Genomic DNA, 23490 nt, shown 5'->3' with positions numbered 1-23490 from the left:
TTGTGTCCTCTCCATACGTGTTCTCGATCATAACGGGGCTCTACCAATAAGATTTCTCCACACTGCTTGATTATCAAAATTTTGTAGGCTGTCATTGCAGGCGATTTAGGCGCATGACTTACTTATATTTCGGTGCAACTCAATTATATTGCTAATTCATCTTACAGTATTCTCACCTGCGAAGAAATACAGACAAATAAGATATTCGTGCCGTTTTGACACTAACATGGCCGTGGGATATCGAATAGAAAGAAGAGCGCGGAACACTTTCAGTTCGCTGTGCGCGCACTTTCCTGAGAACAGTCGTGGGTGACGGTTAAGTCAGCCGTTGCGTGACAGGCGCTGGAGCAGTGTCGAACCGAGGGTGTCGCGCTTACCGACGGGAACTGCCGAGTCTCGTCTGCCGGGACGGCATTCCCTTCACTGTCGGTGCATTACGCTCTGACGGTGGCAGCAGTCGCCGATGCTATTTATGACTTCCGCTTCTTTGTGGCTTCGCAGGTTCGCCAACCAGTACGACAACCGAAGGCGACGAGTCTTGCGTGAGTATATATGTTCCCTCTGCGAGCTTGCTTGGCCACAGCTTTTTGCAGAGATTGACGTGCTCAGAGGAAGGCCCGTTTTAGACATTTGTGCCCGTGGTCGTGGAGGTGACGCTTAATGCGCTCTTGAAAGAATTTGATTGCTTTGATGCTGTACGGCTTTCTATAGAGACTAAAGAAGACGTCGTATTGCGCGGCAAATTAGGAATTGTTGATCCCCTTAGCTTATTTGAACAAAACCGTAAGGATGTCGCTGAAATTATCGCCCGACAGGGATCACTGCGTAAGGGATGTCACATGAAACGACAGGTTGTGTCAAGTTAGTACGGCTGCCACGAAAGGGAATTAGAAGGTACATATAGGATGTTAGGGCTTGTTGGGGGTTATGAATGTAGTTACAAAACAGAGGTGCAAGAGAAGGAACACACTGCGAATTTGCAGGCCTTTGCTGCTTTATGCTTCGTTCTTCCTAGGTGTATGTGTAAGTGAACATCAAAATCAAAATAATATGGAGCTGTCACTGCGTGTATAACTCATAGCGGTTAGCGGTTGAACCACATAATTTTGAGGCAAATATAATGGTGACGCATTTGTTTTGGAGTTTCAAATGTTACACGCAAACCGTATTGCTGCTGTTCTGCCACTTAGTTGAGCACAATAATGACATTTAGAAATAAATGAAGTAGTGTTATTAGTTTAAGAAACGTAGTTCACGGTAGCTTGCGCTGAAAGTTAAGGGGAAGAGTGGAAGTACTAACGTTTTTATCCCTACCGCATGCTGGTTGCCTTTCTACGGCTTTTAGGTCAACTTATTTAAAAGAATAGAGCGATAGATGGCAAGGGGTGCAGGCTTCACAGATCATGAGTGAAACAGCGAAGTAACATGTGCTGGCATCGAAGCTATCTATAAAAAAAGTATACAGATATGTGCGTAGCAGGTATCTCAGAGTCAGTGCACTGTACGCAGCTCTAATGATATTAAATGTAATTTTCGTGCACATAGTGTGTTTCCTGTACACAATGATTCTTTAGTTGTTCTTATCAGTGGAAATGTAATAATATCCAATAGCACAATATCACTGCATGTTGAACGACCTGAGGATGGGATTTATGCAACCAACCGCTTGCCGGAATGCGACTGAAGACTTGGTGGTGGGAGGTGTACGGGAAAGGGGTTGATGTTATTAGGCCCAAGATATGTAACAACAGCGCAAACTATAAATGATAAAGCTGAGTACTACAGCTTGATATTTCTGAGGGACTAGAGTATGACGTGTTGCATTACGTAAACGAGTGCCGCGGAACTGCTCTTGCGCCTTAATTAAGGAACCTTTCCTAACACTACCAGTACTGATGCAGTGGTCATCGGCATAAGCGAAACGACTTGTTTTATGGAGGCATGTATCACATGTTTAATTTGAAGGTAGTCGATTCCCCAGGAATTATGTACAGTAGTGTACATGACTTGTATGCAGCATGGAAGTTGGAATATATTGCTCAGTAAAAAAAGGACTAAGTCTTTTTGAATTGATTCACTCTGGGAACATTGCTATTCAATTGCTTTTGAAGTTTCTCAGTGTTGATGTACTGGTATACTAAACTGTTAAGGAAAGCTCTAACGTTGAAACATGTGGCTGACATGGTCTATTACTCCCTTACCCGCCAAATGAACTTTCTGCAGATCATTATGGATGGTTCCCTGCCGGTGCGGTGTCTTTTGCCTGAGGAGCTCAACCACACGGTCACGGTCAAGTTTGGCGATGTGAGTGTCGTCGCGGCGACGTTCAACTCTACGTTCAGCTGTATCTTCTCAAAATATTGAATGAATGACTGAATGAATCAATGAATGAACGAATGAATGAATGAATGAATGAATGAATGAATGAATGAATGAATGAATGAATGAATGAATGAATGAGGGAATGAGCAAATGTGACCCGCTTATTCAAAAAGTTGGCCTTTTTGTTTAGCACAGGACAGGCTTGATGCTTTCTTGTGGCTATTAAGGCACTGCGGTTAAATTTTGCTGTTTCTAATTTGTGTTTCTCTCATAATAGGTTATATATCGTTTAGAAAATAAAAAATCAAATTCTGAAAGCGTTATAGCAGTGCGCAGTGTAGACCAGAGGTAAGATGATGATCCTTTGTTTGTTTAAGAATGTAAAACTCAATGCGAGCGTTGTTTGTGAAGCAGTTACGCAAGAAATAGGGCTGAATTAGGCAAACTAAACGGCGGCAATGACAGGTCTCAGCCTTTCTCCACATTATGCCCTACAGTGTCCGCTTTTGTTTGTATTTTGTGGCGAGTTAAATTATACCCAACCCACAGTTCTTTTGCCATTATTTTGTACATACAAGCTGCTTACCTCTGTGTACAATGTAAGAAAATTGTTTTGGGTTACGCGCATCATTTAGAGAGAGTTTAAGAGAAAATAACGACAGCATGGTTAAAAATATAGCCTCCTTCAAGAGTTGTCACGATGATGCGCAAATATATTTCTGTTGCACCTCTCTTTTGATAACCCGGTAATGAAGTTTATAAAATTTGATTTGCGTTTACAGCTGAACCAAACCCGGGCGGAAATATTCCGCGCGGAGGCCAGAGTGTGGCTGTTGGACTACTGCAATGTGAGTGTTCATCAGGGGACCTTTTCTTAGTCGATATAGAAGCGTGCGCACTGTCGAAGCAGTGTTGTTTCTTGTGAAAAGATGGTACGGTACGGCACGAAACACTTTATTGAAAGAATCCCGAGGAGAGCCACCCTATAGGGCGACATCGCGGAGCGCATACACGAGAGACCGCAGGCTCTCTGGACAGCCTAAAGTTGATGATGGTACTCCGAGCTCGTGGTGACCGAGCTCCATTTTACAGCGAAAGCTGTTACGAGATCATTTCACCGGCCGTTTTTGGCGCCGTAGTTGTCCGCCGCCGCCGCCGCCGGTGTCCGTAACCAGTATCGCTGGAAATAAGGAAACAAAAAAAGAAACGAAATAAGGAAAATAATCCAGGATGGAACGAGGTTCGAACCTGGGCCCTCTGCGTGGGAGCCCAGTATTCAACCCCTGAGCCATGCAGGTGCTTGAAAGTGCTTTGCAAAAAGGTCCTATACAGGCTTCATGTCGGGAAGGAACCACATTAGCATATGCAGTATAGCGTGGTAGAAGAGTAAAATAAGCACCTAGCGTCGCACAACGCGAATTCTGTAACCAAGCGTCACACAATGCGAATTGCGCAACCAGTAGGTTGTTGAATGCTTCCAACCTATTACAAAGGGCTCTGACATAATTCTTCATCGTCATCAGGCACATCATCAACAAAGTGTGCATAATGCCTTACATGCCTTTAGCATGTAACACGGGTCTCCGTAGAATCCTCGCAAGTCCACTTGTATTGGTTGCCAAGGAATCCCATAAGCGCATGATCCATTTCCTCGGGGTCTCAGTAAAATTACAATGATTTATAGCGTAGTGGGTTCCTCGCAAGTGCACTTGTATTGGTTGCCAAGGAAGCCCACAAGCGCATGATCCATTTCCTCGTGGTCTCAGTGAAGTTCATCGCTCTCCCCTCCGTCTCTCTCCCACGTCAACGTATGTTATACAGCATGACGGGAGAGGGAAATAGCGACCGGGCGTCACCCAATGCAAATTACATAACTGGTGGGCCGTTTAAAGCTTCCTACCCATTACAAAGGGCTGAGCCATAATTCTTCACCGTCATCAGTCGTCGCGTCAACAAAGTGCACATAATGCCTTACAGACGTGTAGCTGTTGCCTCGCTTCTCCGCACAATGACGAATAATGGCTTAGTAGGTGCTTCTCAACTTCACAAAAATTGTGATTTATGGCGTAGTGGGTACCTTTCTAGCGTACTTGTATTGTAGCCCCAAGAGAGCTTACAACGGGCTCTAGAAACGCCGCTCTTCCAGCTTTCGCTGTGACTGTGCTGCGGTTTCAGCGCAGGCCTGGCATTTTTTGTTCTGTGACGTCCTCGTCCCCACGTAATGAGGTTACCGCCAGAGCATGTGGTGGCACACAAAGTAATAATAATATCTGGGGTTTAACTTCCCAAAACCACGATATGATTATGAGAGACGCCGTAGTGGAGGGCTCCGGACCACCGGGGGTTCTTTAACGTGCACATAAATCTAAGTACACGGGCCTCAAACATTTTCGCCTCCATCGAAAATGCGGCTACCGCGGCCGGGATTCGATCCCACGACGTTCGAGTCAGCAGTCGAGCGCCATAACCACTAGAACACCGTGGCGGGTTTATAATAATAATAATAAAATAATAAAAGGTGGCACTGCCCGGTTGAATTTTAGAGGAATTTCACTTGGTCTCTGCACCGGGCTTAAGGTTATTCTACGCGACAAGCACAAAATATATACCGCACATATTGTAAACACAAACGAATGGAATGGCTAACGTAGAACCTCATAAGGTCCCACTGTGAAGATATACAAGCATGCGTCCAGTAACTGACAGAGTGTGGGGCGTTCAGAAAAAAAAAAAAATGAAGCAGGAAAAGAAAAAACATAGCGAGAACAATTATAGAGGATTCTCGTGCGCCTAGAGTAACTGAGGGAGATTTCCGCAATATTGCGGGCACTGTCGAGAACGCGCACTGAGACCTGTTTTGCCTTGTCACGGTTGTTTCTTCTGCTGCTGGCGCTTGTTCATACAGCTGCTATGAAGTTAAATGTGATTTTTGTCTACCAAGGTGGCCTGACCAAGATTTGTATCCATGATTTGAGATGAGAATAGGAGATAGATTATCACGGCCTATAACGATTGAAAGTCCGTGGATATGGAAAACCACATGTTAAAACCAGAACAAGAAAAAAATGTGACATTCGAAAACTTCGCGCTACAAGGAAGACAGAAGAAAGAGGCAAACTATAAAGAGCAATGGGCAGTACTGTGTGTTTGTTGCTATGATGTATTCCTATATGCTGCATATTGCTGTGCTGTATGCTATGCTATATGAATTCTGTTCGACGCATGAGGCTCGATACTATCTGGTGTTAATGTTTTCTATTGTGTCACGAAAGTCAAATAATTTCATCTGCTATGAACGCACGCTGGGCAGGCGCACCTTCGGGAAATGCACCTTACCGCACGTGTCTTACCGACTGTTTTTTTTTTTTTTTTGATCGATAGAAAAATGGCATCCCAATTGGTGAACCAACAGTGGTGTTCCTCCCTCGAAACAGCCATATGGACACGATCACCTTCTTCGTTGTCAACAACACCAGAGGTACGTTTACGATATTGCCACGTACGTTTCTTATCACTTTTGCTGCATTCGCCCACAAAGGATGTCGGCAACGCTCAGCGCAAACCGCGCCTCATTCTTCGAGAAGCTTCACGATTGTTGTAGATGATTTTGTTAAGATTGCGCGCAAGACGCGAACGCTCGAGCTCATTCTAGAGATTGCGCAACCACCAGCGATATCGCTGGAAAGTTCGATAGCGCCTGTATAAAAGCCGACGCGCTTGACTGCTTGTCGGTTGATCGACGGACGACGCCCTGTTCGCCGCTATCATTGTACAGCGTGTATTGCTGTAGTTCTAGTCCTCATTTTCCGGCCACAAGTTCGGCCAAATAAACAGTTTCATCCTACAAACGCCGACTGCTGTCTTCGTCGACGTCACGACCACGTGACAATATTCAGTGATGGCATAGTTGTGTGATCTCACCGTTTTAACAACCAGTATTTGCTTGCATGATATTTGGATCATAAGGAAAATATCTGTGTTCTGCGCAATGCATTCACTGTAGCGTGCGAGAAAAGCAGCGACGACAGGCCGACTATGCCCTGCTTTTCAACATGCCTTATTTTATCGCAGCTTACGGGGATCTTTTCGTCCTGTAGAACAATAATGACAATATCCGGGGTTTTACGTGCCTAAACCACGATATGAGTATGAGGCATGCTGTAGTGGATGGGTCCGGAAATTTTGACCATCTGGCGCTCTTTAACGTGCACTGACTTCGCACAGCACACGGACCTTTAGCATTTCGCCTCGACCGAAATGCGACCGCCCCGGTCGGGATCGAACCTGCGACTTCGGGTCAGCGGCCGAGCACCGTAACCACTATGCCACCGCGGCGGAAATCCCGTAAAACAATGTCAGTGGGAACGTAATTGCTAAAATTTTCGTCTAAAGCTAGAGCGCTCACTCAGCCACTGGTGTTAAGCAGAACACTCTGTGGCAAAACATGATAACAAAGGTTCGTCAACAAGGATATGAAACAGCGATGAATCCATAGATAAGACGCCAATAACCAGTGCTGGGCAGTATCGAAGATACATGTATCTTAGATACTATCTTAGATACTCTATGAGTATCTTGTATCTGTATCGCGATACTTCTCGGAAGACGAGTATCTGTATCTGTATTTCCGATACATTCGATAATGTATCGTGTATCTTAAGATACAAGATACTTCTATTGCAACACAGCCGTGCGAAACAATAATCGCTGGCCAAGCTCCGCTTCTCAAGCTGGTACTGGTGCCACTAAGCCATCTGAATAAGTCTTAGGGCAGTGACGCAATTTTATTTTTCCGCCAGAGTACCCCAGTGCGGGCAGAAGATGAGGAAGACAAGCGCGCGGACGTCTACGTCCAGCCCACGTACCTTTTGTTTGCTCGATTTCTTTTCTTTTTAGTTGCGCCAATGCCGCGACACTTGCTCTTAGCCACTGTCCTGCGCCGCGTCTATTGCGCAAATTCTTGTGTTGCTACAGCGTCGTTATTGAAGATTCTCTTGAGTCTTGCTCCGTAACGAAATGTGATGCGTGCAAGAATGGGGTTCCTTTGCGCCGTGTGGATTTTGCATATCAGCGATTTGAATGATCTCGTGGATGTAAGTTTGACTTGCAAGCCATGAATTAACTTATATGCAAATAAGAATCTAACAACGTTAGCACCACTGGTACTGATCTAAAAGAGCAAGCGTTTACCTAACAGAAACTATCTTGGCGTACCGTATTTTTCACTTCTTGCTACATTTATTCAAAGAATTTATGAAATCATAATTTGATTATTAGCACAAGTGCTTTCTTAGCTGTCACTTTACATCCCTTACATTACCTAAGTCTCTGCACTGTTTTTCCGGTCTGGTCACTGCAGTATGTCTTTTGCAACGCGCTCCCAAAATAAGATCTCTGCTTTATTATTCTTCTGTCTACTTTGTTTCCACTACTGTTTACACATTTACACGTTGCCAAGGCGATTGTGAAAACAAATATATAATTGTGTGGGCGTGCCTTGAGTAAACAGTACAAAACATTCTGCTTACCGCTTAAGAAAATAGCGAAATTGAGTTTGCGTTATAATAATGGCAATCATTAGGAGCCACCTTAAAGATGTTAGGAAGGGGATTCGAGAAACTTTGTTTTGCTCATGAACGTCCCAACGAGCCGTTTTAGGCAATTTTCCATAGGCACTGAATTTTCCATTGTCTCAACAGGTAAGTTGACAATACTTCATGCTCGTAGCTATTAAGGGCGCCGTCTGTATTGTGTTTCTGCACAAATTCAATGTGAATGTTTGATACACAACCACCTCTCTCTTTTACTTATATTTGTTTTCCTGTTTCAGGCTTTCTTGAATATTTTTCGCATTACTAATCGCCACGTAACGGGAGCTATAAGTGGCAATAGCGCGAATAGCGGCGGTGTGCTGCGACGATTTATGGAAATATACAATACGTCTGAGACGTATCTGTGTTGCACATGTTCTCTCGTTGAAGAAAATTGCTAAAAAGATTGCACGTGAGTGAGTATAGGTTCCTTTACGCCAGCAGATAAGTAGAATATGACAATTCATTGCAGTTTTAGGTCATCTACGTATACACCAGGGGTCTCAAACTGAGTTTATAGCCAGCGGACCGCAGTCGCGAAATTTAGTTGCAAGGGCCTGGGCAGTGAAGGTGGTGGGAGAGAGTTTGAACAAAATGACGTTTGAGAGGAAGCCTTTCCCGTATCTCATATATAGGTCATTTCTGAAGGGGATTTAGAGTCAGGATTCGAGAAACATCGATAGGGATGTACAGAATGACTGATATCTGGACGCGGATTCTGAAATATAGAGTTTTTGTTCCACGGTTATGTTTTAGCACATGGTGACCACATGTTCCTCAAGAAAGGAATGCTTGAGACCAGTCATGTCTGTGCAGATCACGAACATACTTATTTAGAAAATAACAACAAATGAGACGAAGACGGTCATGTGTGCGGGCCGGGCCGCTAGCGAAATGGCTCAAACCCCTAGTATACACCATGCGCCCCCCCCCCTCCAAAAAAAAGAAAATAAAAGTCGCTACCAGCGTTGTTGCTGCCGTACACCTGTCCGGATATTCGGCATTCTGCAAGCTGTCTTTTACGGACAAAGTAAAAGTCCACACCGGTATTTGCGCCTTCGTGAGAAGGCTTCTCATTGAAGTTGTTGTGATTATATGGCAACCTGCTAGATGGTCGGCAAGCTGTGCAATGCAAGTAGCGCTGTCAGCGAAATGTACAAAGAATTGTCCTGTGAAGAAGCTAAACCAAACCCCAATAAATTAATTTGGAAGGAAACTAATGTACTTTGAGCAAGAAGGGCAAAACTTTTGAGATACTAACAGACATTTCATTCAAGTGAAACAAAATAGGCCACTCTTAAGAAATTTTGAAGCAGACATTTTCGTGCATAGGCGTTTGCTGCTACATTATATGGATCTATAATAACAAATCTGAGAATGTATCGAAGTATCTTAAGATACAATTGCCAAGTATCGTATCGGATACAATTTTTGCAGCAGTATCTTGTATCTGTATCTCCAATACTTCTTGCCTGAGTATCTTGTATCGTATCGCGATACAATTTCAAAGTATCTTTGCCCAGCCCTGCCAATAACGTTAAACCGGTTGCACAAATAGAACGCACAGGAAGGACAAGGGGATAGAAATAGAAGATAACAAAAGCGTCTCTCCTCATCAGCAGAAAGAACGCAAATGATGACTCAAAGTTTTCTTACAGCCAGACGCGCGCGTACGCACGCACACACACACACACACACACACACACACACACACACACACACACACACACACACACACACACACACACACACACACACACGCACACACCGTCCTTTGCTTCACTCTGGGGGACACACCTCTCCCCTCTCCCCCTCCCTCACTGCACACAGAGAGAAATTGGTGTAGGTTTGCATGTGTCTTTGTATTAATGTAACAAGGAACAAACAACTAACGCTGTCTTACTTGTCGAATTTCTTTTACCACGGACTACCACTGCGTCAGAAGTACTGAACTTACAAAGCGTATCGCGGCAGCAACAAAGCAGGAAGAGCGCGCTGAATTCAACGTTCGCGCTGTGTCCATCATGAGATACGCAGCTGCCTCATCTTTGTCGCCTCAACAGATATATTCGAAGCGTTCGCCACGTGTGTTAGGCGCTTGCGTATATATACAGTAAACGCATGAAGGGATGCTCTAGCGGTCCGCTATACTTGCCAATATGATTGGTATTTCAGTTTAGTGTACGTTATGATGTTATCGTGGATTTTACATAAAGAAATGAACAACTGAGTGGCGTGTTCTACGGTATAAGGGCCTTTCTTTTTGAGCTTGAAGTTGCGGCAGCTCAGAGAAATTGTGCGTTGAGTCGACCAGAAATCAGAGGCTTGGGCACGCTCGCCAATGGGGGCTGTACGGAAGAGACGGCGAGGAAGTGTAAATGCAGAGGCTGCCACACATGGGTATATAAATAATATTGTTTCGCTTGCGACGTTTGAACTATGAGTCGCTATTACCGAGATCAGTGCGCCAAAGGCTTACTTTACCACTACGCCACAGCGCATAGGGTTTCCGGGAATGGAGCGCCACTTAAGGATGGGCCTCGTGCGAGCAAGTCAGTTTAGACGCTTGATGCGTTGTCTTAGTGTAATCCAGCGCGTATTCGCGGCGCCGACAGTTATTGTCAGTCTCATCTCGTGCACAGACCATCGAGATGCGAGACTGCATTCACCACTAGCTGTTTATCACTTGTGTGGAATGTAGAGTTGCTCGATTTACCGGCGCCAAATCAGCGGGCGGAATGCCTGCATATTCCTCCCGCATACAACATTAAGTCGACGCGGTTTTATAAAAATTATTTTCGTGTACTTGATAGTCTCTTGTATTCCCAAATCTAAAAGAAAGTGTCACTTCGCGAGAATAGAATGACACTTTTATATATATAATATTTGTTGATTTAATAAGAGCTATTTTCGTAAGAATCTGGAAAAGTTGATTGTTTCATTGTTGCCCCAAAGATCTTTGACGTTTCGCGTTGTACCTGACTGCAGGTTCAGTGGTTCCAAGTGATACTGTCGTTGCAGTCCTCACCAACATGAAGCTGACATTTGAAGATAGGGTAAGTCTATATAACGCTTGGTACGGATTTTTCTCCCGAAGCTATCACCTATAACATCTTTTCAACAGATGACAAATAGTCTCATCATTAGGAGAGAGTAAGAAAACGCAATTCTCTTGAAGGCAACGTGATTTTCTGCAATCTGCAATTATTTATTTCTTTTGTTTTCTTTTTCATGTTACGATGTTTAGAGAACTACGTATAATGAGAGAGCTCTTTAAATTCAGGCGAGTGCAGCCAACCGAGCCAAAGCTTGGTTACATTCCTTGCCTTTCCCTTTCCTTTCTCTCAAGCTCTGTATTTCCCGAATAAGGAACTTCATGTTGAGCACAAGGTGAGGTACTCAAGTGCAATCCCTAAAGAATGGATACAGTTGATTATATTTTTTTTCACTTGTGTTGCTTCTCTACTCCTCCCGCACATATTCGTGCAGCATGTTCCTCAGTCTAAATTGAGAAGCCTAGCTTCAACTTACCGTATGCTTTAGCGCTTCTGCAACCAGTGGCACGTTGTTAAAGTTACGCCCGACTGCTCCTGTTGAACTGCTAATGTAAACGCAGACGCGTTGGTATCGATGTCAGCAGCAAATTTTCGTAACCAAATTGCTTGCGCTATGTCGACCAAGCCTTGTACAACAGTTTTCGCCTTTTTGTATTGTTTGTTTTTCTTTACAACTTAGCCGAGGTCTCAGACCTTCATAATATTGATGAATTTGAACACGGTAAGCATACTGCGGCTTCGTCCGCAAGGTGCAAACATTTAACAAAATAGCTGTACGATTATCACCTTGTACTTGAACTAGTGAAATTTATGAAAACCACAAAAACTCGAAGAACATTGTATATCCGCCGAAATACACGTGTCTTTTATGCACAGTTTATATGCTGGTTATATATCATGTATATATCATCACATGTGCGTGCTATGCACGAACCGTGTTTTAATAAATAGCATGCTTTCATGGGCTATGGTGACAAGTGTGCGACTGAAGAGTGGAGATTCGCAAGTTGCTGTAAATACTAGGCTTGTGCGAATAGTAAATTTTAGGTTCGAAGCGAATTCGAAGCGAACAGTGATTTTGGTCGAATAATTTCGAATCGAATTCGAATAGTATATATCGCATATTATAAAGAAAAACGAGCATATTTGTCATGACGAAACCAATCTGCACAACGTTTTTTTAATAATGTAACAAGGAATGTGCAAATGTCATTCTTTTTGGTTCAAAGGAAGTGGAAGCAACTTTGAATAGCAGCAGGATTTGCTTTCGGTAGAATGCAAGTGATAACCTGTAAAATATGTTACATTTTAAAATTTACTACACTTGGAGCGTATAAGCCGGTATAACAAGTTTTTAGACTTAAAAAATGATGAATCGATGTGAGGGTAATATGTTCATTTACCCTTGAAGTGGGGCTTCGCGGCAGTGCGAATTTTTCTTGGAAAGGTGTATTCACGGTACAGCACCCCTCCACTGCAGTGAAACCACCTTTGCAGAAAATTACAAGCGAAGAGTGCGGATTTTTCCTGGAAAGGTGTATTCGCGGTATAGCACCGCTCTACTGCAGTAAAACCACCTTTACAGGGATTACAAGCGGACTAGTAATATACACCTATTCGTTCATTTCGAATACTTCAAAATTTTCAATAATTTAAATTCGAATCGAAGCGAATTCGAATACTGTACTATTCGTTCGAATATTCGAAGTGCTCGAATATTCGCACAAGCCTAGTAATTACCTAAGGACTCTTGATTTCGCTCGAGCACTATTAAAAAAGAAGTCATATCTATTCAAGTCTTTTTATCCGTTGAAGCTTTTATTCCAGGGGCGTTTCTATAAGGCGTCTTTTTACAGACCGTTCCATTTGTAGACTTAAAGTCATCTGTCACTGAAGAGAAACTCCGAAAGTCGAAGGAAGGTGAAAGACTAAAAAACGCGAAAGTGGGCCTGATTGACAAGTGGCTAATTTAAAGAGGTCAATTATCCAGTTAGTAAAAATTTGGTTACTGGCGTGAACGTAGCACGGAACACCTATGTGCCGAAAACTAAAGCTGTTTAGCGGAAAGACGTTACAAACACACGCGCTGAGCACAATCTATTTATGGGTGAAACAACAAATAATACGCGTATATATACGAAAAAAGTCTGAGAAGGTGATCGAACACGGTATTACCAACACGTAGCAGCCTCGGCTGGGTGAGAACCAGTAGCTACATTGTAAATACACATGCAAAAATATGTAAAGTTACGAAACAGCAAATAGAAGGGTACAAATGTTCAAAAGAAGCAGCGGTTATTGCTTTACTTCGGCTCATCCCCTCTTTCTTTACTCTGTCCACTTTCTTGCTGTTCTCTAAAGAACAACTTTTTTTTCGTATAGGTTCACTGAATATTCAAGTATGCAACTGTTGTCCTACCGTTGGATATTTTTTTTGCGGTGAGGCCGCATCATGGAAGAGACGCTATATTCATCAATTACTTTGAGGTCAGGGCGATATGTTCACCTAATCCTCTTTCAATTCACATAGTACACTATATTTCTGCCTTGTTTCATAACTATGAAACTTCACACACGACCTGATCGTCACACATCTCCAATACAGCTGCTTTCTCAAAAGGTGGCTTACACTCGCCGAAGCTAGAGTGGTATATCAGATTAGTAGTAATTCCGTTCGATCATTTTGTACTCGAGAAAAGTTTGGTAATGTAGGAGCCTGCTGTCCAGACAAAACTCTGACCGCAGGTAAAAAAGTATGTGACACACATTCCCGAAGGATATGCATCCAACAAATTTATTTCCTTCATCCCAATTAAGTCCACCTTTTTTGTTGTTGTATTAACAACGAGACCGTCACTTCGAAAAAATACTCCATAAAGTCGAGAAAAAGCCGGTGGCTTGCGGCGGAGCCGCGATTAATCGATGGACAGAAAGGGTGGTGGAGGAGGGTAAGGATGGCGATGACGTGAAGCTCGTACGTAAATAAATAAAGAAAGATAAATAAATTAAATGCTTCGAGGATGGTGTTTTAGCTCGGGGCTTCTAGTATCAATGGTTGACAGTAACAAGGCAGCTGCAAAGCTCGTCTAAAGGTTCGCCATTAACGAACTTACACTCACTGTAAGCAATCAGCAAAATTTCCTCGGAATGATTTTGGGCTCTGCAGTGCCTTTCGTCTCCGATAATAAATATGTATTGATCAAGTACCCGGAAACAATAAATCATTTTCATAAAGGGAACTGCGCGCAAATAAGGACGAAGACAGGGGACAGACAACGGCGCTCGTGGGTATGTACCGACTAGCGCAAGCTGCCTCTGTGTTGCAAGAAATATTTAAAAATCTTCCATCATACACCACCATACGACAGTGTTTAAAAAATTTCTCACGTTTTACGAGGGTATCGCCCGCACTCGCCTTGACTATGTTGCTATAATGCCCCCGACGCTAGCTGTGTTGAAAATGTTCCATTTGAACCAGACTGATGTTAGCCTTGCAACCAGTGCCTTCAGGACATCTTCGGCAGAAAGCCTCCACAACGAGACGAATGAACGGCTTCGTCGTATGTAACGCTGATATTCCAGCTTTCGATGCTATCTGAATGTACACGCAAGCAATCAGCATCATCCCCCCCCTCCCCCCCCCCGTTCTTTTGGAAATAAGCTGTCCCGTACCAGCCTGCTTCCCAAATGACGAGGGTGAACAACATCAGGGATAAAACGGGTGTCCCACTTCTTGAACATCATTTGATGGCTCCAGCGAAGCTATGACGGCCATGGCAGAGGGAGTACATGAAATGTGGTCCCCATTTGGAAAAAGAAAAACACATTCCAGAGACGTATACTGCGACGCACTTTTAAGAACTCTGGACAAGATACCGCTGCGCTGAAGCATCAAGGCCACATGCCGGCGTGTCCATGCCTATGGTGTAGACAGAGTGAATGGTGTACCCTGCGCGCATCGCAAACAACCACGAGTGCTTATTTCTGATAGAATCATGGTCGATTAGTCGATGTAGACTACCGAAAGCGGTCCTGGCAGGCACATTGCGCGAACAGCGAAGCTTTCCACAGCGCCAAGAAATTATCAGGCGTCCGATAACGTCCCCGTTGCCAAGTCTTCGTGTAGCTGCGCGACAGTGATTGTATGCCCGGCAAGGACAATGTAGGAGACAGAGTAGCGATAGCCTGTACTCGTAAATGGATGACGGCAAGTGGAGACGACGATGACAAGCCAAGGCATGGAAACGAGGTAGCAGAAATAGTTACTATGAGAGCTCGCGCTGGGTTGAGCACTTGCCAGTGCGCCATTCTGCAGCTAAGAGCCTGACGCGCTCGCCTGGAACCCACCCTTCAACAATCGCGAGTGTAAATGAATGATTTTGCATGGCACTAAGACTGAGAGCAGTTGCTTCAGTACAATTTGGAAGTCGCGGCCCGGCTGAAGACGACGCTGCTCGCATTGTAGGGATATGTTTTTCTGAAGTTCAACATGAAGTTACAGGTACCTCAGAGAATGCTCTCGATCTCAAGTCTTTATTGTATTTTCTTACATATTGAAATGATAAGGTCATTTATTAGACATTTTCCCGCTAGTGGTTATGCGTGTGATGTATTTTTTTAGGATCGTCGCGCCGCAGTGTGTGTAACGCGTTGAAAATGGAGGAGACGGTGGCTGATTGTAAAAATCACACGACAATTATGTTTGGACGGCACACACACACGAAGTACATAAGACGAGAACGTACAACTACAGCCCATCTTCCCACGTGGCGGCGCTAGAGTCTGGAGAGTAGCGGGCTGGCAGAGTCCCGGTGATGACGTAGTCGTCGTCAGGTAGATGTCCGGCGTGGTATTGACGTAGGAGCAGCAGGGATCATGGGCCGAGTGGGTGACCCGACACTCGGTAGACGGTAGCCGCCATTGTCGGTAGCACCCAGGGTCTCTTTAGCGCCAGGTGAAGTTCTTGAGACGCTCGCTGTCCTGACGGTGGAACGACGTCCGGTAGGATGAACAACGCACGTAGATGCGGGTTTCCCGACAGCAGCAGTCCACGTAACAGGTCTTGCGAGGCGGAGAACGTGAGGTGCTCGTTATCCCGAAGGCAGGCGCCTCTGTGCGCGAACCCCGCGCGTCGATGCGGGTTCGGTAGACCTCCGGCCCGTTCTTACCGTGTTCCAAGACTGACTCGCCTGCGCGAACCCTTTTTATTCTCTTATGAAGCACGAGCTGTTCCTTGTTCCTCTGCTTCCAGCGATCGGCCGCTCCGTCGTATGCTCTCGCTGGCTCGCCTTTACGTGCTTCTTCACAATGAGGTACTTTTACCATGGGTAAAGCAAGAACACAGGCTAAGCTGCCTTAGAGGTTTCATATCGCCTTTATGTCTCTCATATTTGTCATGCGGACTGCATCCACGTGTGACATGTGACGGAGCCAGCCTGGGTGGCTGCGGCAACAATTCAGAAGGGCCTTAGATGTCGAACAGTGAATATGCGCCTTTTCCCTTGTCTGCCCGGCGTCACCTCCGAGACGTTTAGCTGACCGTCAGACGGGCCTTGAATCCCCAACACGCTAAAGACAACACTACCACCAACAACAGCAAGAACGTAAACAACAAGATGGTCATGTCTCTTCTGGAAGCCTGATTCTGTTGAAGAATTTAGTGCTGCCTGTGCCATGATTTCTACCTCGCTGTGTTGATCTACTCCCATACAGCTATTGTGAATATTGATGGCGTCTACGTATTGGCCGGAAGTTTTCGTTTAAAGTTTCGCGAACCGCACGAATTAAATAAACAGTCGCAGCAGCTTTCACTACCTTATTCTCAGGCGGTGTAAGCATACGGTAAGGTAAACGATAATTATCTGCCCTGTTAGCAACTGTAACAACCATTCAGTGCGCCAATGCAAATAAACTCTATAATGGAAGTGAAATTTCGGAATCCTATTATTGTTTTGCAGCTCGGAACAGCGATAACGGACGTCTTCTACGGATTGCCCATAGTGCACAAGACAGATGAGCCCAGCACTACCTTCCTGGGGTCATCTCTTGGCCTCGTTTACGTCATCGTGGGAGCGGCGGTGGCGGCCCTGCTTCTACTGGCCCTGCTCGTGGTCATCATGGTCAAGTGTCGAACGCTTTCCTCAAACCAGTACTCGCCCGATTCGGTCAGTGTCTATATCATTTATAATGATTCATTGTGGACCTCTGCGCGCTACAGAGAAAATGACTGCGAAATATGTGGAGCTGAATACAAACAGAATAGCAAAGCAACTCAGGATTTGTACATGCATGAAAACGCTGCATCAAACGCGCAACTCAGTTCCTTCTGATAAAGAAGCTCATTGTTACGTCTATGCTTGAATTGACTCGTATAGCGTAAGATACAACACGGACAGTTATGCTTGTGTGCGCCTTTGTGTCTTACGGGCTGTGTCCTACGTACAAATAAATTGAGATGATTCAAGACTAAGTCGCCCAGCTATAACTTCTGTTAATAGTTTTACGTCCACAGCTTAGTCTTGGCGGCAGATATATAAAAAAACGTTTCACAATCCTTTAATGTTTTTGTGCAGTATTCCACAAGAATATTGTATAGCTAATAAGTAACAATGTGTGTGTGTGGGGGGGGGGGGGGGGGGGACGGTTTACGTGCCAGAACCACGATCTCGTTATGACGCACGCGGTAGTGGAAGGCTCTGAAAGTTTACACCACTTGGGCTTCCCTATATATTCGGTAGCTTTAGCCAAGTCTTTCCTAATAAAAATTGCAGTCTTAGTACGATGAAACCGCAGTTTTGGTTCTCTCATACACATGCTGCTTCGTGAGATCAGCGTTCTTTGTTGTTTTTTGATGCCTTGCTTTTTTGTCCATTTATCGATCGCATGTTTTAGTGTCGTCCTTCCTTCGCGCCGTCGCAGAAGTGAGGAATTAGTAAGATTGACCGGGGGATTAAAAAGCAATAAAATTATCCTAAACTGCAGCTTTAATGATGAGGGTGGCACGATGCCTTTCACAAGGTAGTCGGTATGAATACGCGAGTTGCTGGCTTGCAATGCGTCCCTGACAAACGTAATGACCAACTGCTTTGTTGATTCGCGGCTTCCACACCTACGTTTACGTTTGAATATGACTATCCGTCTCGGCATTAGAGATTACACATTGCTACCATTGCAAGCATGATCGTATCGGCACTATACTTATGTTTCGCACCGCTAAATGGACTCGAAGTACACGTTGCTGGGCTAGGCGGTTCATGTTCCAGTACAAGCGACAAGAGTATGGCTGTTTTTGCGCAGGTAAATAACCGTTGCGCTTCCCTTGATCCCTTCCGTCGTTTTTTCCTTGAGCAAGGACAGCCCTACTTTTGTGGCTTGTAATTGAAGCTAAATGGACTGCCCTCCTGTTCATTCTAACGTTTCTCATTCTCTGTATTTCTCTTCTTACCAAAGGTCACTTCACTTCCTCAAAAAAAAAAAAAAAAACAAACAGCGTAATTGACCGAAAATGTATTCCGGTTAAGGTTCCTGCCACTCCTTTTTGTCTCTCGGTGTACATCTAGAAGTTACACCCCTTACCTTTGTATAGGAGCCAACGAATGGGTCTCAATCTAAGACCTGAAGCGGAAATAAATGAACTGGCTGAGTCTAAACTCATTATAATATTTAACTGAGAAGATTATTCAACCCATACCGCCATTTATTTGCGGGAGACATCACTGCAATGCGTCAAGCGTAACGCTAACTCCGACTTTTTTGCATGGCCGTACAGGAGAAGCTGACCAAGGACTTGCACATGCGGGCAGAGATGGGCGACCTGCGGCCAGCCGACGAGATCCTCAAGGAGGAGGCCCAGCTCAAGGAGGCCATCAACGGCAACGGCACGCACATCAACGGCGACGGCTGGGTCGTGCCGTACTCGCAGATAGTCAGCGAGCGCAAGGACAAGCCCGACGCACAGGACACGCGGCTCTGAAGCCCGGTCTTCGTCGCACCGCTGGAACGAGATCTCCAGGGTACCGCAGTCGGCTGTTAGGCAATGCTTGGACTCATGGCCTCCGATGCAAACACGCTTGAGTACACAGGAAGTGCAGAAGAAAAGAGGAGGGTCTCCGCGAGCGCAGTGCACAAGATTACTTTAGTTCTGAAAGAACTATCGAGAGTCGTGCCAGTTACAAATCGACCAAACTTGATTCGGGAAGAACTGTTCTATGATCAGTCTTTGCGTTCCATTAACTTGCATTTGGCTCTGTTAGGAAAGGCACTGTTTAAGACGTGTGCGCTGCGATGACATTTGAAGAGGAGCTGTAGTAAGAGGTTACTTATGACGTTTTTAATGTAAAAAAAATAGCAGAACGCCAGAGAAGCAGCTGGAATCCCGTATAGATTAACAAAACACGTCTGCAGGCGCAAAAAGCTCCACAAGTGTACAGCAGGCTGTGTGCCAATCAAAAATGATGTGAGCACTTCCTGTACCAGCCCTGTATATCGTAGAACTTTGGTTAACATACGTAAAATAGAAGCATAGCGCGTCGCCTGAAAAACAAATGGTTACGCGCAGCGGAGTTTCGATGGCTATATAAACGCATTAAGGGGGCGATCGCCATGAGCAGGAAGTGGACATTCAGCTTCAACTTCACATCACCCGCCATGAGTCATTTCAGCATTGCTGCAGCACATCTGTGGTTCCCTGAAAACCTACTCCAGTGATTTTGGCCTTTCTGGATACGAAAGCTTGTTCCGCTGAACGCGGCTTCGTCAAGAACCGCGCATCACGTCACGTGGTGCCCATCTGCAATCGGTGTCCCTTGTGGAGCTGCACAAGGTGCGCACTGTCCTTGCTGGTCACAATCATGACAAGTTGGACTACAAGCTTGGACATTACTACAGTGTTACAGCGCAGCGACCACGCTACTACTCTGACTGTCTGCTCGAGTGTGTGAAAGCTGCTCGGGATTCACATGTGCGCGTAAATGTGTGAAAATACGCCGCTGTGTCATCACAGTGCAATGTGACAAGAGACCTAGCAGGCTGGCCTCTTGCCCTTGAGCGTGTCTTTATTGTATAACGGGCTCGCCTACGTTGAGGCAAATTGGGTGCCATTCCAAGCATTGTGGTCGTGATAAATGCTGTAATGCGAGACATACTTAAGTAAGTTATGATGATGAGGAAAGAGCGACATGCCACATTCCAGTCAAGTATATGGTGTTTCTTTTTTCTTGCCAGTGCTGAAAAGTTGTAGAATTAGCAGTGTCCCTGGAATGAAACGTTTTGACAATAGACAAGGGGACCTGTCTTCCGCAGGCCCCCGAAGAAGACATGACCGCTTGTCCTTACCAGCGACATTCTTCCTTCGCCGATTTCATCACGTCAAGCCTCGGTTTTCCCCAGAACTTCTGGCTCAGCTGGATTTTTTTTTGTAGCTTGACTCTGAGCCAGTGTTTCAGATGGACAAAGTACTTTCTCTTTTAGTGTCCTTTGTGAGCCCTTAGCTTTGTTTTGGCAATGGTAGACAGCACTTTCTTGTCACTTATCGAACTATACCCCTACCCTGGAGAAGACAATGAATCTGAACCTTGGTCGAGCGCACCACGTTCGCATCTTGTCCTGATATGTCATTTTCTGCGGATGACAACATATAATTCTTTGGAAGGGTGGGCGACGTGTACAGAGATGATCGTTGGTGGAAACAGTGTAGATGACTGCGCGCATAGAACGGTTCGCAGTTGAAGCTCAGCTGAACAACAGCGAAAGGTTGTTTAAAAGCGGCCTATGGGATGCTTATCGCATGCAGAATTCATGCAGGAAGAAGTGATCGTAGTGGAATGCTGCAGAAAATATAGTACCAAACTAGCGCAATAGCTTCTTTGACTTGTAGAATGTTATATAGTACAGTAAATGAACGCACGTTGTCTGCAGGGGAAGGTCGCTAAAAAAGGAAATTGCTTCGCGTGAAAGATAAAAAAGATATTGGGGATTCATACCCGGAAAGGTACATCACCACTATGATTCTGAAGATGTACAACTTGTTTCTGATCCATTACTAACAAAACGTTTTTATTTACGTGATTACACGTGTTTTTCTAATGAAAGTGTCTCTTGATAACCATTATTGGGTAGCACGGTTGTTGTATTTCAGTGGAAATCACTGTAGATGTTTATGCTAAATGTCGTTGTGGGAGTTCAATTCACTTTGAAGAACATGCATAATAGTTTAACCTTGGGCCGCACATTTTTCTATAAAACTATGGGCTCAATGAAAGCACAGTCAATTCAAGTTTGCTGACCTAAACAAGAGCGCTTAACACTTTTAGCAGCCGTTTCCGTGATGATCGCTAAAAGAGGAATGAGAAGCAAAACAGATTTTTGCCTTTTGCCAACTAGATCTTAGACTCTCGTGTTCAAACATTAAGCGGACATACAATCTTAGAAGCATGTACAGTTAGTCAATATGCACATTTAGGCAATTACAATAGGAATTTACCCGCACTACAGAATGTGCCATCGGCACTAGGAGTGCCTTAAAACTATTTCTGATGATCTTGTTAGAACTAGACACATTCTGTACATTTCATAGTAGATGCTGCATGCGCTACATTGGATATCCATGGCGACCACGCAACGATACCATGCTAGAGCTTTCGAGCTTGACCACTTCATGCGTCCCAAATTTTGTGGCCGTTACATTTGTGGTTTTAGACTGCTCCTAGTTTTCCCTTTCTTTTGACAGTTTGTTGCAAAATTTTATCAAGGCGAAAGCAGGCACGTCTATAAAAGTTGACCATCTGCTCCAGAAGTATTACGGGTCACCATAATGTGAGATTTGCCCGAGGACCGTTGCCAAATACTTTGTGACAGTTTACAATGATGTTGAGTTTACAATTACGTATTATAGGTGGCAGTTCGCTGTGAAATCTTATTTTGCCAGAAGTTGTTCTCTGAAAACAGATGTCAGCGTATCTGGTTAGTGATTACATATTAACATATAGAGCGAACTGTACGAATAATTTGCAGTTCAATCCCCATTTCGTTCCCAACTCCTCACACAACTCTTCCATAGAGCAACCGCAGACAACCATACACATGTATGCGACTATTATTGTGTACACATTTTGTAGACAGTCAAGAATACGCGAGGTTGCTACATCAATGTCTTGAGTTCTTTCAGCAATCTCAAACAGTTATTTGCAGTGATTTAAAGGGACGAGCGTGGCTATCTGCCAGTTTACCTCATAGTCACAATAATGGCTCATCAGTCACTTTGAATGTGGCTTGCGTGTAGTCACTCTTCTTTTTTATTTCCACAGAGGAACTTTGTCCTCGTGTACATAGATTTTGAAAGCGTGGTAATGTACTTTTGTAACTTTTTACACTTCCGACTTCCTCTACTGCTTTTTTCACCACATGTCAGAATACCTGCATTTTCTATGCGCTTTGCCATTCGCTATTGCGTTCTTTATATTAAAACAGGTAGGCTGTGGCAGCGCGACATCATTAAAGCACTTACAAGCCTTGCCTGTCTTTTGCACTGACTCAGCATTTGTCTTATACACATACAGAGTGCCTTATTTTTACGCTGAGTAGCTGGCAGCGCAATTAACTTTTATGCAATATAATCAAATGAACCGTAGCGACGAGCTTTCGCGTAGAAGATGCAAACCAAAAGTGTAACTATAATTGGTGGTGCATTTCTTTCTGTTTAATTATTTTTCCCGCGCTATATCGTGCCAAAACTTGAGGCTCATCTCAGTTTAAAAATGGCACTTATTGTGATCCTTGTTTAGTCGCCGTATTCAAGGACGGGCTCTGTGGACATGTCAGAGTGTTGCGCTGTGCAGACAGTGCCTGAATATAGCGTGACTCACGAGGGGTAATGTAAATGGCGATCCATGTTCTGCTGCAATATACGGTGAGGCGGTGCGCCACACACCCTTGAGTGTTTGCTTGAACGAATTGAATGCGCGCGATGTTTGCGTTTTCAAACTAACCAATCAAAGTGCCTGTGTCATTGCATTTCTGTTCTGTTCCTTGACCGAGATATGTATATAGTGAATTAAAGGTTGTTTCAAATACCTACGTGTCTTGAATGTTGCCCAGAATGTTATATGCCTGAGGCTCAAACCAAGGCAGAATGGACATTGAACGGCGGACACTCCTCTATGTACATAAGTGCAGTTGATTATTAATATTACTATTATTATTATGACAGAAGAACTGTGAAGGTAGAGGTTGGCCGTATGTCGTAGATAGAAAACTATCATCAGACACGCGCCATCTTCGTCCTCTTCATTCTCTTCCTCTTCGCTACCAGGCAGAGTTGCCAGATGCCGGCAAACAAACAAGCAAGTAATCATCGTAAAAGAAGCCCACAACAAGCGGCTCGCGAAGAAGCCCCCAAAAAAGCGGATGTGTTATTGTTTTCGTCATTCCTGAAAATTTTTTGAGAAATTATAGTACTAAAGTGGCTCAAATACGAGCGGAAGACAAAAAACAAACAAATAGTTATTTTGTACGGAGAAAATGTG

At 44.4% G+C, this 23490-nt stretch overlaps 1 protein-coding gene across 3 annotated transcripts in view; it reads left to right on the top strand.

The window, feature by feature from the left end:
• LOC119395845 (mucin-12-like) overlaps nt 1-23037 on the top strand; it is a 167778-nt gene extending 144741 nt beyond the window's left edge. For all 3 annotated transcript variants that reach the window (XM_037662850.2, XM_049416788.1, XM_049416787.1), the window contains 7 exons: nt 502-542; nt 2224-2304; nt 3105-3170; nt 5704-5800; nt 10902-10969; nt 16927-17133; nt 18738-23037. In XM_037662850.2, the coding sequence (XP_037518778.1) occupies nt 502-542; nt 2224-2304; nt 3105-3170; nt 5704-5800; nt 10902-10969; nt 16927-17133; nt 18738-18941 (764 nt within the window). In that variant the 3' untranslated portion in view covers nt 18942-23037. The remainder of the gene's footprint in view (nt 1-501; nt 543-2223; nt 2305-3104; nt 3171-5703; nt 5801-10901; nt 10970-16926; nt 17134-18737) is intronic.
• The last annotated feature ends 453 nt before the right edge of the window (nt 23038-23490 follow it).

Source organism: Rhipicephalus sanguineus, chromosome 6 (assembly GCF_013339695.2).
Source record: "Rhipicephalus sanguineus isolate Rsan-2018 chromosome 6, BIME_Rsan_1.4, whole genome shotgun sequence".
Taxonomy (NCBI): Eukaryota; Metazoa; Arthropoda; class Arachnida; order Ixodida; family Ixodidae; genus Rhipicephalus; species Rhipicephalus sanguineus.
The sequence above is the reverse complement of the archived record's forward strand: the minus strand, read 5'-3'. Positions and strand labels throughout refer to the sequence as shown.